Source organism: Lepisma saccharinum, chromosome 3, assembly GCF_977018435.1.
Source record: "Lepisma saccharinum chromosome 3, izLepSacc3.1, whole genome shotgun sequence".
NCBI lineage: Eukaryota > Metazoa > Arthropoda > Insecta > Zygentoma > Lepismatidae > Lepisma > Lepisma saccharinum.
Genome location: NC_139231.1, coordinates 119,261,118 through 119,284,228, shown reverse-complemented (window position 1 = coordinate 119,284,228; position 23,111 = coordinate 119,261,118). Strand labels below are relative to the sequence as shown.

General features: G+C 37.4%; 1 protein-coding gene across 3 annotated transcripts in view; it reads left to right on the top strand.

Moving 5' to 3' along the window:
- Positions 1-22,419, top strand: part of LOC145985364 (uncharacterized) — an 88,796-nt gene extending 66,377 nt beyond the window's left edge. Inside the window, exon 6 of one of the 3 annotated variants that reach the window (XM_083119303.1) lies at positions 20,271-22,419. In XM_083119303.1, the coding sequence (XP_082975429.1) occupies positions 20,271-20,521 (251 nt within the window). In that variant the 3' untranslated portion in view covers positions 20,522-22,419. Of the gene's footprint in view, positions 1-1,842; positions 2,054-20,270 lie in introns of those variants that run through there. The other 2 variants (XM_083119306.1, XM_083119305.1) reach the window with 2 other exon arrangements.
- Positions 22,420-23,111: the final 692 nt, after the last annotated feature.

Below are 23,111 nucleotides of genomic sequence, written 5' to 3'. Positions count from 1 at the left end.
GCCCAAGAGCAAACGGCAAAGCCAACAATGGAAACACGTCGATTCTCCCCCGCAAAAGAAATCCAAAGCTGTCCATACTAGTTCCAGTAAGGTCATGATGAGCTGCTTCTTCGACTGCAGACACGTTGCCGAAACTGCAACGTGCCATAAGGTCAAAATGCCCTGGAATGCTGTCGGACGGAATCATCCTTTTGCATGATAATGCCCTTCCCCATACTGCCAATCTGGTGAGGGATAAGCTTCAGACATTTGGCTGGAAAACGCTTGAACATCCTCCATGCAGCCCCCATCTTTTCCCTTGTGACTTCCACATTTTTGGTGACCTGAAGAAAGACATTCGTGGACGTCGGTTTCATTCGGACGAGGAAGTACAACAGTGGGTGAGGTTGTGGATCCGTCAGCAACCTACCTCTTTCTACAAGACTGGAATTTATCGTCTCGTCTCCCAGTGGGATAAATGTCTTAACACTTATGGCAATTACTTTTGAATAAAACAAACTCCATTGTCACTTTGTAGCGGGTGTTCGGTTTTCATTTGACTGCCCCTCATATATGCCCAGCTCTACAATGTTGTAAAGCACTCTGGCTTTTAGCAGAGGAAGTACATGCATCTTAAACCACCATCATTAATTGTCACTTCAGTTTTCATTCAGGTGACTTTGAATGGGTTAAAACCCAGAGTAAGGTCAGTAGCATGTCACTCTTGAGACTTGCTAGAAAATCCACATGGTGCCGAGAATCATAACAAACGATAAGTGATACCTTCAATATCTTGATATGGGAAAGCAAGTGCTTCATCCAGGAATGAGTCTCAAGTGGTGGTTCTGGAGAGGGGTGTTTTAAAGAAAAGACCACGTGTGAGAGATGGAACTTCAAGAGTAACATAACCAGGCCATCAAGAGGAATCTGTATGCTGACCATCTGCATCAAGTGTAAAGTGTTCACCAGCAACAGTGAACTGGAAGAAGAGCCTCGTGTGATTTGATAATGTCACGGGTGGTCCAGCAGAAGATTCAGAACTCAAATAATCTTCATTCTACCACACCTGCCCTAGAGCCCAGACCTTGTGCTTTATAATTTTCACCTCTCTCTTTCTGTGGTGTGGTGTACTTGCAGAGTTTATGCATCAGAGCCAGCCACTTGATATTGCCAAGGAATTGCATCACTGATTGAACATTGGATGCAGTGGACTGAACATTGTAGAATTTTTTCCATTGGGTCTGGTGGTGAAAATGAGGAATTTATATTAAATAAATAAAATTGACTTTTATTCTTGCTACTGACTGCTTCTACTGACATTTTTCTTATCACCGACTGCAGTTAAACTTTAATCAGACCCTGCTTGAACATCAGTTTTCTTAATATGGATCACATTAATGAATTGGCCGAGGATTCTTCAGTGGGAGCTACAAAATATGAAGATGAATAAGTGATAGAAGAAATAGAGCATCAGTTTTATCTGTAAATATTCTTGTAATACCCGAGCCATCTCAAAACAATATTTTGAGTGTAAACTAGAGCAGGCAGATCTAGATCAGTTATACAACTCACATAGTGTAGCCATGAGGTTCAGTGATAAATGTTGTGTAAAAATTGCATTCCTAAGAAACTCAAAATTGAACTTATTGCATGTAAATTGTTGTTATAACATTGAGAATTAGAACCTTCTTCCACTATCTTTTGTTAAGTCCTGTACATTTTTAAAGTAAAAAAAAAAATGGATCTCATAATACTCCTAGTCCATAAAACAATTTTGTAGTAATGTTATAGTATAAACACCATATAGTATTTTGATACATATATTTTGTATATTTCTGGAGTAATTATTATTTATACTTACAGAAGATGTTACTTATCAACAGCATAATGGTCAACTTTTACAGAGACTGCGTTCAAGATATGAACATGTTTACTGCTGTGGAATTACATTTGTATTATACTGTGATATTTTTTAGATATATTTACATTTAAATTTTTACCATCATATTTGTTGGTGTCTTTCAGAAATTTTTATTGTTACATACATATATTAAAGTGACTCTTGTTTTAGAGATATACTTTGTTTAAAAAAAAAATCATAGGATAATAAATATTTTTAGTAAAGATGTTTTAAAATTTTTCATTCTTAATTTCCAACATGAGAGTTTATAAATGTCAATATTAATAGAAGTGTAATGTACTATTCTAAGCATGATAGTCTCCATTTTTCAGATGAAGTTTGTGTAAGTGTTTATGTATTAGAATATAAGTATGGATTAACTAGAATTACTATAAACTAACCAATCTTATCAGAGTAGATCTTTTAAATGTTATTCTTCAATACTGGAAGAAATTTCCGGTAATTGTCTCTGCTGTTCAGCTGACAAGGAAGGTTAAGTACACCCAGTGAAGGTTTGCTGCAAGATAGAATTTCGGGGAAAGAAAGATGTGTACTGTGATCCAAAATAGAAATGTGGCATTGGGAAGTAGGGAAAGAAGACGTGTGTATGAATTGAAGTGATTTTTTTTTTTGATGGAGGTGCATCAAGACAGGCTGAAGCGACATGAATATCTGGGAGTGCTGCAAATCCAAAAGGGTAATGGGTGAATTCTATGTCAACAACTAATTTAAGGATGTAAATCCATGGAAGAAATGGCACAGAGTAGAAGTGAAAAGTAATTCCAAAGAAGAACTAGAAATACTTTACTGAAGTACTACAGAAAGAAGTGTTGTTCAAAGCTTCAAGCTTGCCCAGCTTGGGTCCACAATATGTGGCTTTATCTGCAGACAGAACTTAAGATACAACAATGATTTGAAGAGGGTGAGGCAGCAATGGCCAACAGTGGAACATGCACAAGAACAAATTTTGTTAACAAACTTGATTGCAGCATAACAAATAGGCAGGTTCCTCAGACATTCTGAGAAAGTTAATTTATTTTAACATTTTACAGTTTCTGTCAGCTGGGAAACATAGATTTAAAATTGATTGAATATTCTAATGTGTAATTTTGATGAAGGATATTTCTGCTCTAGTCTTCATCATTCTGATGTTTGTTTCCAGAAAATAGAATGCGGCAAGTTCTTTCACAAGGATTACATGAAGAACCAAAGAAGATGGTACATATACTTCAATGGTTTCTATGAACTATTAAATAGGGTAACTTAAGGCTGTAGAAGGGAAAGGAATAAAGGAAGAGTAAAATTCTGTATATCACTTCCAGTTAACTGATCCATATCTGCATTTTGTTCCACACTGCCATTTGGTAAAGGTGTTCCAGAACTACTTCAGAGCCAAAAATAAGTGCAGAAGTCATGGTTAGAAATAATCTGTGTGTATATGAATGAAACATCAGCAATAAGAATGCTAGAATTGATCAGTTTGAAATTAGAAGAAAATCCATCCCAAAAATCTTGCCTCTTGCTTATACTGAGACCCAAGCAGCAGATAATTGATATAGTTGTATATTCCAGAAGGGTCAAGTTTGAACAGTGGAGCTGAAACTCAATGAACAGAGAAAGAAAGGCTCTGAGAATAAAAATAAATACTTACCAAAGAGAAACCGTTAAAATTTATTAATTTATTCTGTTGCAGCAGAAGATTGGAGATGAAGGAAATTGCAATGAACCTTTTTTTAATAGAAGAATGCAACTGCTGTTTGCAGTTAATCAAGTGAAGTGATTGTTTCAGTGCTGTGTATTATTTGATGAAATAGTAAATGTGATCATCGCAGCACATTGCATTGCACATCTTACAAAGGATTTGTTTGGTATTATCTCATTTTACTTAGTTCAGTTAATAGGAACTAATTTGGTTCGAAATTGTATTGATTAGTGAGATAGTAACTTGATTGAGCAATGTGAGCTAACACCAAACAATTTCTTCATATTGGCAAGTGCACAAGAGAGTAGTGGTCCACAAATAAACTGAAAAGAAATCTTGCAATAGAAAACAATTTGTTCTATAAAAATCAGACCATTTGAACAGTGTACTACTGCTCTCTGAATCAGATTTGAACTTATGGAAGGGAACCAAAGAAAGGCTGAAGGATTTCAAAATTTAATTTTGGAGATGTATGTTAAATTGAGATGGAAAATTAAAATATGAACTGCTCAGTAGAACTGGAGAGGTATGGAATTGCATGAGGACCATGTACTCGAGGATAAATAACAGGATATTAATAAGTGACAATTTGGAAGGAATGAAGAAATGAAACAGAATCGTGCAATTGGATGAAATAACAATGTAATACTTTATGCATTTGCAATTTATAATATAATTGTATGAGTACTACAGAAGACAATAAAAAAAATATATGAAAGCAAACATGATAAATTGTAAGTATATAGTGAATTCTATATTTTAAGTTCCCCATTTTTAGTTTTCTTCCATAATACACTTAACCTCCCAATCCCAATAAAACTAAAAAAAAAAAATCTCAAATTATCTTCTGGATGTTTACTCTTTTTCTGTGAAGCCTGTTTAAAACATGCCAATTTTCCTACCTCACCTTTTTTTTTGTGATAATACCATAGTGAAGTAATGGTAAGAATTCATATTGGTGTACAGCCATGCCCCCCCCCCCCAAAAAAAAGGAAGCTCAAAATTTCAAATAATAGTATGTTTTCCTTCGTTTTTTTTTATTACCTAGTGTTGTGTGTTTACAAAATAAATTTACAAGCAGTTTGTGCAAATAAGCTACTGTCATACTAAGAAGGCAAAATAATAGTTGCTACACACTTTCTTGCATACTTGACACATGTTCAATTCATTCATGAATTTTGTTCTTGTGCAAAACTGATATTGAGAGGTACGTAGTTGCTAGGTCTGTGGCTTCCTCCAGCATTCTAAACCAGTATTAGGGTGTTACCTTTAACAAAAATGCTTTCTTTCCTTCATGTTAATCATGGTGAATCAAATGGTACACACACAACACTCAAATGTATTGTTCTTACAGTAGAATACAACACTGGAAGTATTGTAACACCTATATTTTGGTGTTTGTCATATGTTCGCTCCAGCACACAGCATTATAGCAGCGATGGTCACTGATAGTGTTGCACAACAACCAAATACTTCCAAATGAAAATTATGTAATAAAATAGTTACAATATTTCCCATTCACTAATGTAACACATCTGATGCCATTACCACCAGCTTGATAAAAATAAACAAGATTCTAGAGAATCGTAATGGTTGCGTGAGCATTTTCCCAAAAATACAGGCTGATGATAATTGAAGGTTCTCTGTGTTATACAGGGTTGGGCAGAAAAACATGATAATTTTTAAAATGATACAACACAGTAAATAAAAAGAGGTCTTCTTTATCCGTGTGTTAGCTATACAACCATATGTATGCCATTATTGAAAAAAATAAAAATATGGATTACACCAACATTAAGTACACAAAATAACATCTTACAAAGGGCACCCATTTTGGTTCTCACTGGTGGAGTCAGCTGCTGAAACTTTTTATTTTCTGGGGAAGAAATAATCTGCCAATTGTAGTTTATTTATTTAATTTGTCGTGTGGTGGGGATCCCACTCCTCACTAGCTGCCATTTTAGTCACCATGGAGTAGTGGACAGTCGCAGTGAATGGAGAACAGTAAACTTTGATGCTGCAGAAGATGCATAAACCATGCTGAACTGTGGTTCCAACAGCTAGGATTTCAATGGAACTGTTGCAGGAGATGTTTAATGTCCATCCATGGAGACATTGTGTTGCCGCCATGTTCACCCAATCTTTCAACATGTGACTTTTCCCTATTGGGTTATTTAAAATCCAAAGTGAATTCCGAAAAACCATGTTCCCTACCTGAACTAAAGGCAGCGATTCAACACAAGGTAGCTGCCATGCCAAGAAACATGCTGCAAAAAACGATTATATTCCAGTAGTATGTGGACCAAAAAGGGCACCATTTGCAAGATGTTATCTTCCGCACTTAATGTTGCTGTAAATCGTATCTTTTTTTTTTCTTCAATAATTGCATACATATTGCTGTATGGCTAGCACATGAATAAAGACAAGATCTTTTTATTTACTGTGATATTATTTTAAAAATCATCAGTTTTTTCTGCCCCACCCTGTGTAAGAGACTATAGAATCAGTAGTCATGCTGTATATTCCGTGTACTTATATACCTGGCAAGTAGGAAGGCTTTCTGCCATGATGATACAGCCAAACTAATTTAAAGAGAAATATTTTCTTCCTATTATAGTAAATTTTGCATTGCTTTTCTACATCTTAGTTTAGTCATTATGATGAGGGTAAATGGTGTGAGAATGATAGATCCATGTTTGACTGGGGTTTAAATCTGGGACCTCTGAATTCGTACTGCACTACTTCAGCAGATGAGATGAACAACATACCAAATAGATTTTAAATGTTTGATTTTTATGCAGAATTAGATACACACAAATTACATGAGAATTCTTTAAAATTTGCCACACAAAGTTATGATGTATCTGTTGGCATGTAGGCAATAATTAGAGAAAAATTCCCCACGTGCTGAATTCGTACAAGATAGTGTCTGAATAGGAATACTAGAATTCCCTTCCACAAGTTTAGAAGGCTGTTCAATAGTTTTTTTTCTTTTTTCTTTCAATTGGTCCCTGAAAGAAAAGTGTATGTTTGAGCAATGTGAAAATATGCTTGTGTGCAGTTGGAAGGATCATTTTTGGTAACAACCATTTGAAAATGCAGGTGAACTCTTCAAGAGCCAAGATATGTCACTTTTGTCTAATCACAATGATGAGGATAGTGACGATATGATGAAATTGATGAAGGAAAACCCAGTGTGGAATTCGAACCTGCAACCCATGGTGTCATAGCATGCTTGATTCAGGTGCAAACAAGAGCTGAAATACATATATTCACTCTGTGTTTGAGATATACGAGGCATATTTTTTAAGTAAGTGCTGTTTTGATATGTACAAGAAACAAGTAAACATTTTGTAACAAATACCACACTTTTATCTACTTTTCCACATAATTACCACCAATATTAAGGCCCGTATCATATGGAACAACAAGCTTTTGTATTCCGTCGTCATAGAAGTTTGCCGCCAGAGTTGACAGCCACTGCAACACGGCAGTTTTGAGGCTATCGTCGTCATTGTGGCGCTGACCTCCAAGATGCTTCTTCAGTTGCAGAAACACGTGGTAGTCACTGGGTGCTAGATCGGGGCTGTATGGAGGATGATCAAATTGTTCCCAGCCAAATGATGCGATGAGATCTTGAGTTTGATTGGCCGCATGTGGACGGGCATTCTCATGCAGCAAAACGATCCCTTTACTCAGCATGGCACAGCGCAGTTCTTTTAAAGTCTCACAATATGTTTCGGAATTTATTGTGTCACCACGAGGCAAAAAATCAACAAGCAACGCCCCCTTCCTGTCCCAAAACACGGTACACATGATTTTCCGGACTGAAATTGTCTGCTTAAACTTCACTTTCTTGGGCGATGTTAAATGCCGCCATTCCATGGATTGTTGTTTTGTTTCGGGTGTAATGTAGGCCACCCATGTTTCATCGCCTGTACACTTCACAAATCGGACGGTGAATTTCAACTGCTTTCACACCTTTAGGACTAAGAAAACAAATAACAGTGCGTATTTCACAGTCGGCAGGATTCTCAATCGGCGGAGGCATTTTAAGTACGCAAAAGCAAATGTATACACGATCAATTGTTGCCACAATGGCATCTGTGGCTTGCCAACAGAGTTAGGTACACAGTGCGCATGCACGGGACACGGACCGCAGCGCTGCAGCGGCAGAATTTCAAAACGGTACTTACTTTAAAAATATGCCTCGTATATATAAACTTTATTATTATTATTAACACTAACCACAACAAAACTTCAAACTATTGGAAATCTCGCAAGACTCATTCATATCTTCACACAAATATCTTTCCAGTAGGTTTCTGTTCTGCTGTTGGGGACTACATGTTGTTGTTTTATTATTATTATTATTATTAATGTTCGTTCTTACCTTATTGCATGTAAAGCGATTTCAGGATGTCTACCAGTCGAGAAAAAGTAAAGAAATTAACAAGTTGGTCAAGATGTTATACTTGTGGTAAATTATTTTTTCTATCACAATGACTGATTTAGTTTATTTTACTTCACTTTTCTGCCCCTTTGGCTAATCGCGATGATCAGGATGAATGGTGGTGGTGATAAGATGGATGAAGGGATAATCACAAATAAATATGGACAACACAAGCCCCACATAAGATTATACTGGCAGCTGTGAGTCCAGATGCCATAGGCTCGCTAGTCTGCCAAATGCAGTCCAGGATGCATTAATAGATATAGCAAGTCTAATCCCCTTGTTAAATTCAGCTTCAGTTTTCATCTTGACTAGTTTTTTGGAATGGGTTTTCATTAAATAACTATTTATTTTCTTTACTCCTAATTTCCAAGTAAGTAGGGATCAAATAAATAAATAAAAACTAAAAAAGGCTATAAAAAGAATGAATTTTGGTAGACACTGTGGACTTCATGGAAGGGTTGCTTTATTTTCAAATTGTGTATACCTGGCAAACAAGACAAATATGGAATAATGGCACATCTTGTGCGTGGGTATGGGAGTGGTTACATTTGAAATATGGTAACATATTCTGGAAAATCATGACCATTAACAGCTTGTCATTGATTTCTTTGGAGCAAACGAGGGTTATCATTTGTATCAAGACAGTTACCACAACAGCATTGAACTTTGTGCAATGTTATGGAGAGAGCTACTTATGTCTGCAGTGCATTTAGGCTGGATAAAGGAGCGCCAAATGGTGTAACATTCATTTTTTAATTCTTTTCTTAGCACCTTCAAATATGTAAATATCAGTTCATGTAATTTCATTTTCCTTGAAAGTTATTTCATTTCAGAATAGTTCTCCCCCCATCTCAATTTTCAGCTACAGAAAATAAAATTTTTGCAATTGTGACACTTCTGAGACTTGACTTTTGGACCTTCCTCAGTCTTGGATAAAACTGTGAAATAAGTTTTTATGTAGAAATTTTCAGCTAAAACTGCAGGCTCTACCAGGACTCTAACCTGTGTCTCTGGCATACCGTGCCATTGCTCTAATGACAGCTACTGAGCCAGCCTGGCCTCGCCTGATTTTTCACTATCGCTGTTGTACCTGCATGGAATGGTCCGGTCTCTGGTTAGAGCAATGTCATGGTATGACAGAGACCCAGGTTAGAGCCCTGGTCCAGCCTGCATTTTTCGATGAAAATTTCTATGTAGTACATCTCCTGTGTGTGCCTAATCTACAACTATTATTTTATTTTCACAAAGCAAACTTGACTCAACATTTAGATGCTTTTAGTTTCTAAAAATATTACTACATACTTTTTTTATATAAACATTTTTTGCTTGTTATTGGTGCGACACCATGCACATTGTTTACTTTGTAGGATTATGGAACAATGAAGAGGCTATGAAAGTTATCATAAATAGATTTTTCAAACTAAGATTTGTTTCAGAAATGAAGTATGATACTTCAGAGTTTAAGATATAGAAACAATGAGACAATTAGAACGAAATTAGAATTAATTTAGTTTTCGTATGATACTGAAACAAGTGGAGACGCCACACAAAATCCCACTTCTACTTAAAGAAAAAGTAAAAGGTTTGAACAGTATGTTATTTAAAAGCCATGAAAATAATGTTTGTATTAATAATTCCAAATTCTTCATAGTTTTTCATTTAATTTCGTGCATAATAAGTGACACTTTGAAAAATTGAAATTTACCTTGTTTGTCCACTTTCACATGGAACGGCTCAGAAGAGGATTCAATATTTATGGTCAAAGGACAGGTCTTTATTCAGGTGTCGAAAGGCAAAAGAGATCTCAAACTTGCATCTACTCTCCAAACTTAAAAAAGCGTAGATAGCAAAGAGGGAAGAAAGTAATGAGGCTTGAAGTAATTGACTACAATTAACATGAGAGTAAATAAAACAGATCACATGTCACATCAAATGTCTGTGATCATGAAAAACTATATAATTGACGAAAACCTAGTACTTTTCTCCTTGCAACTGGTGGTCCTAATCAGCTTCATTCTTCAGAAGAAATATGCAGTTGAAGATAAAGATAAGAATGAGAGATACTCTTTCGATGATTTCATACTTGTCTTGAAGTAATGACAAACTCAAACAAACGGTAGTTAGTGTCACTGAAGAGAGACCAGCTTTGCATCACAGCAACTAGTGAAGGATTCTGCTAGCCACCTACAGACTGGATTAAAGTTCACAAAATGGTACATGTTCTCCAAAGTAAAACTAATTCTCAATTAATATTTACAGTGTGTACGATATAAACTGATGAAAATTTAAATCTTCTGTTCTTGAGAAAAATATATCCTTATGTTGCCATTCTTCACCAGAGACCAGTACGTTAATCCGGTCGCAGCACCACATCAGTATCGTGTAGGGCCACCTTTTGCCGCAATAACGTTCGCAAACCCTTGGAAGACTTTCTACCAATTTGCGATACGTGTCGACGAGAATCTTGCTCCATTCCTCCTACAAAGCGGCAAACAGCTCAGTGGTGTTTTTTGGGCACCATGGCCTGGCTCTCAAATGGTGCTCCAACTCGTCCCAAAGGTGTTCAATGGGGTTGATATCTGGACTTCGGGCTGGCCAATCAAGTTTTTGCACACCCATGTCCTTGAACCATGTGTTGATAATGCCCCCCATATGACATGGAGCATTGTCATGCTGAAACAGGTATGAGCCAATACCGAATTGTTCCCACAATGTCGGTAGCGCAGAATTGTCCAGAACTTTTTGGTACGCATCGGCCGGCATTCATGTTTCCCCAAACTACAACAAGAGGACCAAGACCATACCACAAAAAGCAGGACCACACCATGATACCACCTCTGCCAAATTTCACAGTGGGTATGATACAGTCCTGTAAAATGCGTTCAACGGGCATACGCCACACCCACACATGTCCATCAGACCGCCACATCTGGTAGTGCGATTCATCACTCCATAGGACGGATTTCCATTGTTCAAGAGTCCAATGGTGGCGTGAACTGCTGCGCGACCATGAAAACCAAGTGCGACGATCACTTGCAGCACTACTGGAAGCCGATTGAAACTCCTGTGCCACCATCTGTAACGACGCCTTCCGGTTTGACTTCACCACACGTTTCAAGCATTGATGGTCACGATCTGTTAATATTTTCGGTTTACTGGGTCTGGGTCGGCATGTCATGACCCTCTCGCTTCCACTTCACAATAACATCACTCACTGTCGACCGGGGTATCTGAAATTTGTTGGAATGGGTCAAATGCCCAAACCTTTTGGCTCCAATGATCATTCCTCTTTCTGCCTCACTCAGTTCGCGTCGTCTGTCCATATTGACTGCTGTAGCTTGTATGAGTGTACAGTAAGGTTGTTCGCTTTATATCCGACCATTTTTGATTCGGTGCTGCCACCTAGCGTATCATGCTGGAACTACGGGTCTTCTGGCAGGAGCAGTGTTGTGTCTGACCTTGTAGGTGTGTGAGTGTTGGTAGTGAATGTTATCAAATTGCGCCGAAAAGCAACCGGTATTGGGAGGGTTACGTAATGGCCCTTTTCCATGTTAAGTTTTCATACGTACGCATTGTGAAACAGTGTCGGGAGAATGGGTTAACACTTGGGGTGACTACTGCGAAAGCTATTGTGGCCCGTTACACACAACAGGCTCTCCTTGCGAAACATTCACCCATGAAAACCACCAGGAGAAGGGCTGCAAGCAAAGTGTCACCTGTAGTGCTAAGGGGCGCAGCAACTTTCTTTGTTCGTCAGTGCAGGGAAAGCTTCCCTCGTGGCTTTATGGTTGTGACGGGATTCGGATATGAGGGTAAGTTGATGATACACAAGGTGGACAAAAACGTGAAGGTGAATGCCAGATACTTCCAAGACTTCATTCTGACACCTATCTATCGGAGAGACATCCCACAATTGTATGAAATGGACGCGAATCAGGTGATGATCCATATGAACAAGGCTTCGAGTCATACTGCCAGAACATCACTAAGTTTTTATCAGGAAATGGCAGAGGAATTAGGAATTCGTGTCATTCCGTTTGAAGACATTCCTGTGAAAAGCCCAGATGCCAATCCAATGGATTTTTGCCCATTTCGACTGTTGAAACGACGTCTTCAACATCGCCGCCCACGCACTCTGGATGGTTTATGGAAAGCTTGCAGGGAGGAGTGGGACAGAATTCCCATGCCTGTCCTGCGCCGGAGCTTGCTGCAATGGAAACTGCGATGCCGGGCGATGGTCCACAATGCCGGGTGTCCAATAGAACATGATTGGTGGTGGTGGCGCGGTATCTCTTTAAGGTGAGTACCCGTCAAAAATGGTCGGATATAAAGCGAACAACCTCTAAATTCTCAATCGGCAATGCCTTTTATAGGTTGTATGATGTGTACAGACGATCCCAAGCACTTTTTGATAGGTGTCCGGTGACGAATGGCAACATAGTGTATTTGCGTGCATTTTATGTTAGTTTCATTTAAAATGCCTACCAGGATAGTGGTGGTATTTAAAGTCCCTTGCTGCTGCCAGGAAAAGAGTTAACTTGATCATCTGATTATGATTATGGAAGTTAGAAGCAAGTGTGTTAATTACGAACTTTGAAATTAATTAGAATTTAAGCCATATGCAAACTGAATCTAGGAGTTTTGGGTACCAGTAACAAACCCTACTTTTGTGTTTTGGAAGATGAGAAATATTTTAGTACTCTTCTCATTTTTGTGCTATGATTATAATTTTGTTAACATTTGCTACCTGGACATTCGGTTTTTAGTTTTGTATGGATGGTTACCAAGACGCCAGTTCTGGTTTCAGGAATTCTCTCTTTTTCGTAATGAAGTTCCTAATATGGGTCCAATGCAATTTGTGTTTACAATTTATATCTGTTAGAGCGGCCCTTGCGCGATAACTTGAGCTCTGGGGAAAGTGGGAATTTGAGGAACCATATGGGTTTTGTTAACAAAAAAGGCAAGGTGGTGCAGCAAAATTCCAATGTTGCCACCTACAGTTGTAAACAATTATCTGGTCACTCGGTTTAGAATTGCATTGCGAATATTGTTTACAATGTGTTATCATTCATGGAGGAAGAAGCACAAGTTTCATTTCCAAAGGTACCCACCAATCTCCATGGTGTAGTTATTAGTTTGTTTTTGTTTGATTTATTGATTAAAGTCCACTTTATTCACAGATAGGCTAATTGGGAGTGAACCTAGAGTTTAAAGTGGGATCCAAACCACTGCAATGTTCCTCCACCGGAATATCAAAGCCGGGACCCTTTGATTACAAGGCAACAATGCACACTATGACACCAGGAGTCGTGGGTACGAATCCCAACCTGGTCAGGCTTGTGAGGGATTTTTACGTTGCGGACAATACTGTACCTTCCAAAGAAGTTGAAAAGAAGAAGAACAATTTTCGATTTGGTATCACAACATTAAGGAAATGTTTGCATGATTTTTGTTTTCCTTTTTAAAAAGAACTGAATCCAAGAGGAAGGTTTTAATAGAGAAACCAGATATTGCTTTATTGCACGCAAAATTTTTGATAGATATCTGTGGGTGCCCAAAAACTGGAAGAGCCATGTACTATATAGTAGAAACAAACACAAATGAATATTATATGGTGCCAAGAGCATGGCAATGTGACAAAGACATTGTATGGATACTTTCACTTAGAAATTTAGTGTAGAGAAATCTTATTACCGTTGTTAAACAATATTATAATATTTTCAAGCTGACAAAAGTTTCAAGCAACTATGGTGGGTTTATTTGCTATGTAAATTGACTATCTCGCTTCGTTCTCCAGCAAATTACTTGTTTTTAAGACTTGCGAATTTTATTCGTTGACCTATATGTGTTACACCTATGTGGTTGCATAATAAATTGGCCACACATTGAAAATGAATAAATTATATGTAGTTTTCAATATGATCATTTCATGTTCATTTGTAAATTAGTCTGAACCAGAGAGGAGAAAAATAATGGGGTGGGGGAACAGAACTTTTGTGCCACGTAAGCTGGGATTCTAATAGTGATTTTTGGTATGTCGGGACCAACACTATATACACACCCCTGTTTAGTACCCATCAATACAATAAAACAGTGAGATAGAATGAGGTTTATCTTTCTCCACTTTCATCAAGGCTTTTACCCAACTTTAATCTGAGGGTCTCCGCACACCTATGTGTAGGGCCTCTACACCCACCAAGTGGAAAAGGTAGGAGGCTTGTAATGGCAACCAGTGGCATAGCACAGTTTCCTGTGGGCCTCCACATGTAAAATATTCGGGGCCGTTAGTGAAAAAATATATCGAGAATACTATAATGTATATACACATTGAAGATACCAGAGGGTGGATGTTAACCTAATTACTTTCGTTAGAAAAGGTTGAGGGAAGGAAATGGGGGGGTGCACTGTGTACAAAGTAAACATGGCTGTAGTAGGTTAGAAGCCCACTATACTTTTTGTCAATTAAAACAATATACTGTATATGTACAGCCTTGTTAAGAAATACTCATAGTTATCACTCGGGCATTAAAAAAAAAAAAGTAAAGTGCTCCCCTGTGCTTAGCACCACGCCATGAAGGCGTATAGGGCGTGTGGGGGTAATGCCCCACACTTTCTTGATCCGGTCGTGAGTGGGGGTGATGTGATCAGCATCATGCCCCTGACCGCCTTTACCCCCCAGGTACCCATGTTATTCAACGCTGGGTGTCCGCCGGGGTCGCTTCCATCGTTAGAAAAGTTCCCGGATTTGAACTGGCCGGGGATCGAACCCGGGACCTCACTCGGGCATTGTGGTAAAATTTATTTGGAATAGCATGGAGTTAGTGTGGTTGCAAACACTGCATTTTAAACAGCAGAGAACTCATTATCTGGGGTTTCTCTGCCTTTGTAGTCAACTTGAATATTTTCTCCCCAGAGTTCATATTATATGATTACCTTCGTAAATTTCAGGTTGCCCAAAACAATTTAGGGCAACATAAAATCAATTGTGATTGAAAGAATTTTGTTTTTTACAAGTTGACTGACTAATTACAGAATTTGCCCAAAATTTATGGGCAATGTTCAGGCAGCCTTCTTTGTAATGAATTGCACCTATTGCTAGAGTAAAGAGTTCGTTAAAATGTCATTGAGATGCAGCGATCTTATTCCTGGTAATGAGGAAAGCAGGCAATCAACAAGAACAAGGAAATTAAAAGGAAAAATAAAGTTAGAATAAAATCAGTTGTGTAGCGAAGTGTTAATTGCTGATTTGTGTTGTGGTTTTGAAACGGCTAGAAGGATCCATTCCAGTTGTTTGCAGATTGTTTGCTTTTCAAATATACTATCAACTTGTAGTTAGTTTGTAGAGTGTGACTGTTATTCAGGAAACGAGGTCTGATTTCTGGAGTCTGTGACCTCATGTGGAGATTTTTCCAAGGTCCCTGCAAGATGTGGGGCTTGCACAATTCAATCCATGGGTACTAATGCCATCACCTTGTAATCTAGGGGTTCCGGATTGAATACCAGGTAGGGGTACATAGTGGTTCAGATTCCACTATAAACTGTAGGTGCAGTCCCAATTAGCCTACCTTTGCATAAAGTGGACTTAAAACAAAAAACTCAATCCATGGGTACATGGAGGTAATCCTGGGGGAGGTGTTGGTAATGATGACTGGATTGGGGCGCTAATCACATCACATCACTTCCAGTATGCAGATCAAAATTGGTGGGGCTTTATCTTCATACCTCCTATGTATCATAAAGTCCTGTCTTTGCGTTCATTTTCAAGTGAATAATAGAACTGTGAAATCACAGGAGATAGTTCACTTTTAAAAATACATTATTAGTATTGTTAAAATTTCCATGTTCGTCCATCATTGATGTACTCATGTTTCCTCATTTTCTGTGAGTTCGAGTGATTTCAAAGTACAGTCATGAACATTTCTGGGTAACAATCCCAATGACTTTCAACAGGATTGTTACAATCCAGAAGTATCCATGACACGAGATGTAGATCACTGTTTCTTTCATGCATACATATCTGCACTAACACCAGTTATTCACGGTGATAGGATAATCTACTGATTTTCCAGTTGGCTCTATCATATCCTAAGAATGTTGCCCCACAGGTGTTTAATGTTATATTAAAAGAGAAACTCTCATTACCAGCTCTGTGGCCAAGCATGTTAGTTGACTTATTACACCATCACAGATTGATATCCCAGCCAGGGAATATGTGCGAGTCCCTTCGTTAATTTCATATATTCACAACTCATCATGATTAGCCAAAAGTGATGGCTAGATAACAAAAATACAAAAACTCTAATTAAATACAAATGAATACATTAGCAACCAATGAAAAACATCAGGCACTGTACTCATGACAGCAGAAATTGGGTTTGTTTAATTGTTTATTTGCTGAATCAGTTGCATGACTTTCCATATACACTGGACAACCCCAAGCTACTTGCTCTTCAACAAGGAAGTGGTTCAAGAATATAGTTGTACTTAAGGTGAATACTTGACAGTTTTGCATAAGGTATGCATTTATTTCAATGTTGTTGGAATGGGCACTGCAACTGCAAAAACAAAACATAGTACAAGAGAGTTTGAATTTCTCATGTCGAAAGTGAAAGTATTTTTTTTTTTAAAGTTTATTATTAAGTAAGCTTACCATACATCCGGGATTAGCCTGGACAGTCCTGTTTTTTTTTTTACTGCTGTCCGAGATTGCAAAGTGTCTGGGGTTTTCAGAATCTGAACATGAAAATAGCTACTGGTATTGAATATTTATGACCGGCAAGGATCGATTATACCTTTTCTTTCTTCAAGATATCAACTTACGAGCGTTTCCATTTCGTACTTCCACGAGCGTTAAAAAGTTATATGACCCAAAATTTTCATCTGCTAGAACCAAAACCGAGGCAATAATTGTTGATCTTATTTCACCATTTATTTTCGATAATGAGTTGCGTTCTTTAGAAAACATTAATTATGTTACATTATCGATGGATAGTTCAAACAGAAGTGAAGTAGAACTCGTTCCATTTGTTGTAAGATATTTCAGCATAGAGGATGGAATTTAAGTTAAACTTCTAGTATCCACTGTTAAACATCTGCTGAATGTTAAAATTAATTCAGAACTTTCATGTTGTGAATTTTATGATGTTATTAAAACAAAGAAGCCATTTCTGAAGAACGTCATGTCTAGTGAAAAGTACAACTGAGTCAACTAACAGACAATGCTACCTGGAACAGAGAGGTTTCCTAAACATCAGAAAATGTATTATTCAATTAAACATTTGAAAATTGATTGATTTAGAAAATAATGTTAATATTTTTTCTTGTACAATTTATAGTTTAATGTTCCAATAAAATGTTAAGATTTTAAGTAATTTCAATTTATTTTTGTAAAGAAAAAACTGAAATTCAGCAGTAACGAGTTGATCGCAAATATGTCCTGGGTTGGACCCAAAGAAATATGGTAAACCTATTATTAAACTATATACGATCTGTAAAATATATGACAAATATTTACAGAATTCCATTTATTCCTTGTGGACAAACAACTTCAAGTTACAGCTAATCAAATGGAAGTTTCAACTTTTCCCAACAAAAGCAAAAACTTCAACATGTCCTCTTTCCAATCACCATCAGAAGTTTGATAATTCCCAAGAGAACAAGTAAAATTATGACCACCTCCTACATTTGACATTAGCAGCGCATATCTCATGAAGTACATCACTTATCTTGAGCTGGTGTGATGGGTATATGAGGTGTGCGGTAGGCAGTCTGCACACAAAGCACTTGTTGCTGTCAAGGGTAACATGCACGATTTATGTGAGGGCCGGTTTTTCAATGTCTGGTCAACTTTTTGGTCAGCCAACCTCCAGTTGGAGTTCACCTCCACTCTTAACCAACACTGGGTTTTTCAATGCGAAAATAACCAGAGGTTCACTGGCTTTAGGTTGGGTGCGGAACAATTGTATGTTGGTAATGCTGATGCAAGGAATTCGATCCCACTGCCATCTATATTTCTAAATTCAAATCAAATTTCGCCTGGTGTAAAAAGGTAAAACTACAATAGGATACTTGCGGTTGTTGAAATTCATTGTTTACATTGCAAATACAGAACCTAACATGCACGTATTGCACTGCTACAAAAAATACATATAAGGGGAAAACAATTACTACACATTTGGCTATTGCCCTAAAACAGATGGACTTCACAAAACACAAGATGGTAAAATGTAGTACAAATAAAGTATTTTTTCATACAGGATGAAGGAGACATCAGATGCAAATAATACCTATCTAGCCCATGTCATTTGGAAAATGTGTTGAGATTTTGCACCCATATTTTGACTAGAAGTTAGTAAATGAACGATAAAAAAAAAAAAATTAGCAGCAGGACTCGAACTCACAACATAAAACGGAACATGCGCTTGAAGCTAATGCCCTTATCCACTGCACTAACTTGCCGCCTCCCGATTTGCTTCCTTTCCTCATCATACATCAGAGATGTCTACAGTACGTGGACACAAATCAAAGTTTGGCGACTATTTGTTTAGTTTTGCCTGTTAACTCGCACTTCATTTGAACTTTGCCAAGCGCAACAAGTTTATTTTTACACCAATGTAGCTTTTTATTGAATTATTTCTCTTTCAATGTACCTGAGAAACTGTCTGGTGAAGATCTACCTTCCAATGAGGCAGCCATGTTTGTTCGGAAACTACCAGTCATCTCGCTGACCACCAGATGAAGCACGGATCAAGTTCAGTGCCACTTAACCTCCAGTTGAGCAGTTGACCGCTGATGAAAAACCCAAAATTGCAGTAACCTCTAGTTTTTTGCCCAACCTGAACTTTAATCTCACATTGAAAAACCGGCCCCGAGGTGCAAAAATGGAGGATTATCGGCTTTCAGGCAATGGTGGCAGTATTTCCGAAACCACACAGTTTGTGAACTGTTCATGTGCTGCTGTGGTGAAAGTGTATCATGAGAGGACAAATGGCACCATTGTGAATAACAGACATGGAAACTGTGAAGCACCATGTGCCATTGATGTGAGTGGTGAACGTCGGCTATGAAGATGTGTGAGGTATGACCAACATGCTGCAGTGGAGCAGTTCACAGTCAGAATGAACCAGGGGGCTACAAGACGTGTGTCTAAAATGACAGTTCAGCGCCCTGCTGCTTATGAGGCTCCAAGGCAAACTGATGGTCATTACTCCTATGCTAACGAAGGTGCATGAGCAGAAAAGGCTTGAATTTGCATGGCAGTATCATAATTTGACCTGTGCTGATTGGCAAAGGGTTGCCTTCTCCAATGAGTCTAGTTTCTGCTTCGTTGAATGGATGGACATTGGCATGTCAAGCAAAAAACAGCAGAGAACTAACACTCTGCAACCATTGCTGGAAGAACACAAGCTGGTGGTGGCAATGTTATGATCTGGGGAATGTTTTTGCGTCAATCTCTGGGACCACCCATTCATGTGGAAAGAACTTTCACCCGATTTGGTCATGAATCCATCCTTGTAGATCAGGTACACCCATACATGCAGATTGTCTTCCCTGGGATCTTCCAGCAAGACAATACAGCATGTCACATGACTAGAAATGTCAGACAGTGGTTTACAGAGCACAACCATGGCTTTCAAGTACTTCCCTGGCCCCTAACTCCATGCACTTGAACTAACTAACTCAATAGAGCCTCTGTGGAAGAACCTCGATCATCGTGTTCCCCCTATGGATCCTCCGCCATGCACCCTCCAGCAGCTGTGAGAAGCACTGCAGGTAGCATGGCTCCAGATACCTGTGGAAACCTACCAGCACCTGGTTATATTAGCTGGTGGTCATAATAATGTCTACTGTGAAATACTCCCATAAGTATAATGCTAAGTTTTCTCCCCCTCCTACAACCATCCAGCACATACACCTCTTTTTTCTCCAGCCTGCTGTGGGGTAAGGGAGGAGCAGTTTCAGGTCTGGCTGTACATGGAAACTGTTCCTCATACCCTTAAGTACATGCTTTTGTCTCCTATTTCGTTTGGGATGACAGAAATAACATGATCAGTACTTTGCATTTTCATAGCCCAGGACTAAATACAGCTTTATTGTTCTCATTGAAATGTTTCTATGGATTCTCATTTATGAATTTCGAATGTTACTAGTTTTATTTTTCAGAAAGCTAGAAAAATGCAAATTTCCAGAGGCAACACACACAATATAATCTCATTAATATTATTATCTTCCAGAACTAGGCTTCATGTTACATCAGTACCCAACAGAGGTAAACTTCCAGAACAGTTTTCAGTTCCCAGATGCTCAACAGCAAATTGTTCAACTATCTACCACTTGTTTCATTCAGCCTGTTACAAATTGTGAGTCAAGAGAGCCTGAACGCACATCAACATCTGCCGAAGAACATCGCAATTCAATTAGCATTGAGCAAGGATATGATTCCATGTTCATGCATTCATTGCTATCCTCATATCATGGATCATAAACATTTTCAATGTAGTTATGGATGTTTGTCATCATCATTTGGACAATTTAAACAAAGAGTTTATTGATTTATTATGTGAAATAGGAGATCACCTGTTTTCCCGTGGAAGTATAATGTAATTGGTATTTATAACTTAAGAAGAAGTGTCAATATTTCTTTTATTACATTTATATTAATTAAGTAGTAAATGTAACTAGCTTTGTGTTTCATGTAACATACCTCTATCTATTTCCTGTTTCAAATGAATCTCAGATTTGTAGAAATGAGTTTCTGGCTGCAGAGAAATGCACCAGTTTAAACAGCAGATGCTGTGATGTTTGTTAGAAGAGAAAGATTGTTGACAACTATTGCTCTATAATGAGGAAGAATATTTAAAAAAAATGTGTATTTTTGCATAAATGATATATTATGTTGTAGATGGCAATATGATATGGTACGATAAAAATAGTTCATTAGTTTCCTGTTTAAATTATACCTTAGTTATGTTCAGTAAAGGATTTATATTATATTTTTTTAAAGTTAAAACAACACTTTATATACTTTCCCAAGATTGTTTTTATTCAACATTGCTGTCTGTGTACATACTGCCATTACATTTCTTAATTTCATTATCACTGTAAAGATATACTTGTCATTCTTACTGTGTGCATGTGTATCTTGTTGGATTATATCAGTACTTTTAAATAATAAAAATAACTTCAGTAACATGTAATAAAAATTAGAAGCTAAACCTTTTCACTTGAGATTTTTGACAATGCATTTAAGACAATATTAATCAGTATTTCCTTGTGTTAATAAGTGGTCTCAGTGTGGCTGTGAGCAAATAATTTAATAATTTAACATTTTTTTTATATATAAAGCAATATGGAAGATATGAATGTCTTAATAGATAAATATACTTACAGCAAAGCTGTATTTAAAGTAGAATAATTAATGTTGTGTAATATTTCACTAGAAATACATTTAAAATGTTAAATGGTAACTTGTACTTTAATATGCATTCATATATAGTGTAAGTACGTGTTTTAATGTGCTAATCTTCATAAAAGTTTGTAGAAAGCAAGCAAATATACTAGAATATAATAACAATCATTTTCAAACTTGAAAAGTTTAATCTCTTTTTGCCAGTGTTATCAGAACTTTTTTTATCTTCTTAATATCTACAGTTTCGAAATCAAACTTCAAGAATGAATAATGATCTTATTTTTACTGAACATAACTTCCTTTTGATGTATCCACAGTTACACGGGACATAACTGCATGATTATTGTGTACAGTAAAATACGAAAATTTTCCCTTAGCATAGAGGCAAGAGTTTCAAATACGACCTCATGTGCAATACAATTTTTGATTAAGAATATTGTTTAAAAATTATACAGAATATTATCTTCGTGTTATTACAAAGACAAATCACTGACTTGTTCAATAGAATTTTGATACCAAAATCCATGAAAAAGATTGTTAGAAAAAACGAAGTTACTGACACTTAAAATGCAGATATTGCATTTACATTTGGATGTAATGTTGGCATTATGTGTAAGAATATCAGAAAGAAATAATGTTACCTTTTTATTTTCTTCAGATTGTAATGTACATTATCTTGTATGTTTCTTTGATTTATGAAAAACATGTATTTGTATAAAATACCTGCAAATTTAACAACCATTTCTTTAAAAAGTGGTGTATTTAGTTGTAGTTAGTAGCTATTGTAATCATTTTTCAATATAACCATCAAGTGCAATTTTTATTTTCCAAATTTGAGATAAAGTTTGGAGTTTTCAAGTTATGACTTGAGTAGGAATCAAAGTTCTATTTCGTTTTGTTATTACGTGTGTGTGTGTGTGTATGCTCATACACATTTTTGTAACACTGAAGAAATAAAATGAATTTTCACTTTATGTACATGTTACACATTGAGTTTGATATTTTACATCCCTTGAAAGATGTGCATAGTTGTTTATTACTTGAGGAGTCTGCTCTCTGTTGAAGCAGAAGGGAAAGGTAAAGTGCTCCCCTGTGCTTAGCACCATGCCATGAAGGCGTATAGGGGGTGTGGGGGTAATGCCCTACACTTTCTTGATCCGGTCGTGAGTGGGGGTGATGTGATGAGCATTACGCCCCTGACTGCCTTTACCCCCCAGGGTTTCCCCCAGGTACCCATGTCATTCGACGCTGCGTTGGCACCGGGGCCGCTTCCAACGTTAGAAAAGTTTCCGGATTTGAAGCAGAAGTGCCCAGTGAATTTTTTTCATTCAAGAAAATTCTGGATTTTGTTAGGTTTCACCTAAAAGAAGTTCCATGTCTCTAATGATTACAGTCTGGTGTAAATTCAATTAAACACCTTTATGAAGAAATCCCATGTCTCTAATGATTACAGTATGATGTAAATTCAATGAAAACAATTGCAAAAGTATTTCTGTGCCTAAGTCCCTTCATGAGAATCGGCAACATATCCATCCAGAACTGAGGCAGTGTCCCAAAGGTGCAAGACCATACTTGAAGCGAGCATCCTCCAAGTATGGTCTTGGAGTGCGGTCTTGAAGTCGTGGACTGGAAGTGAAAGTCTTTCGACTGCAGCGCCAAATAGGAT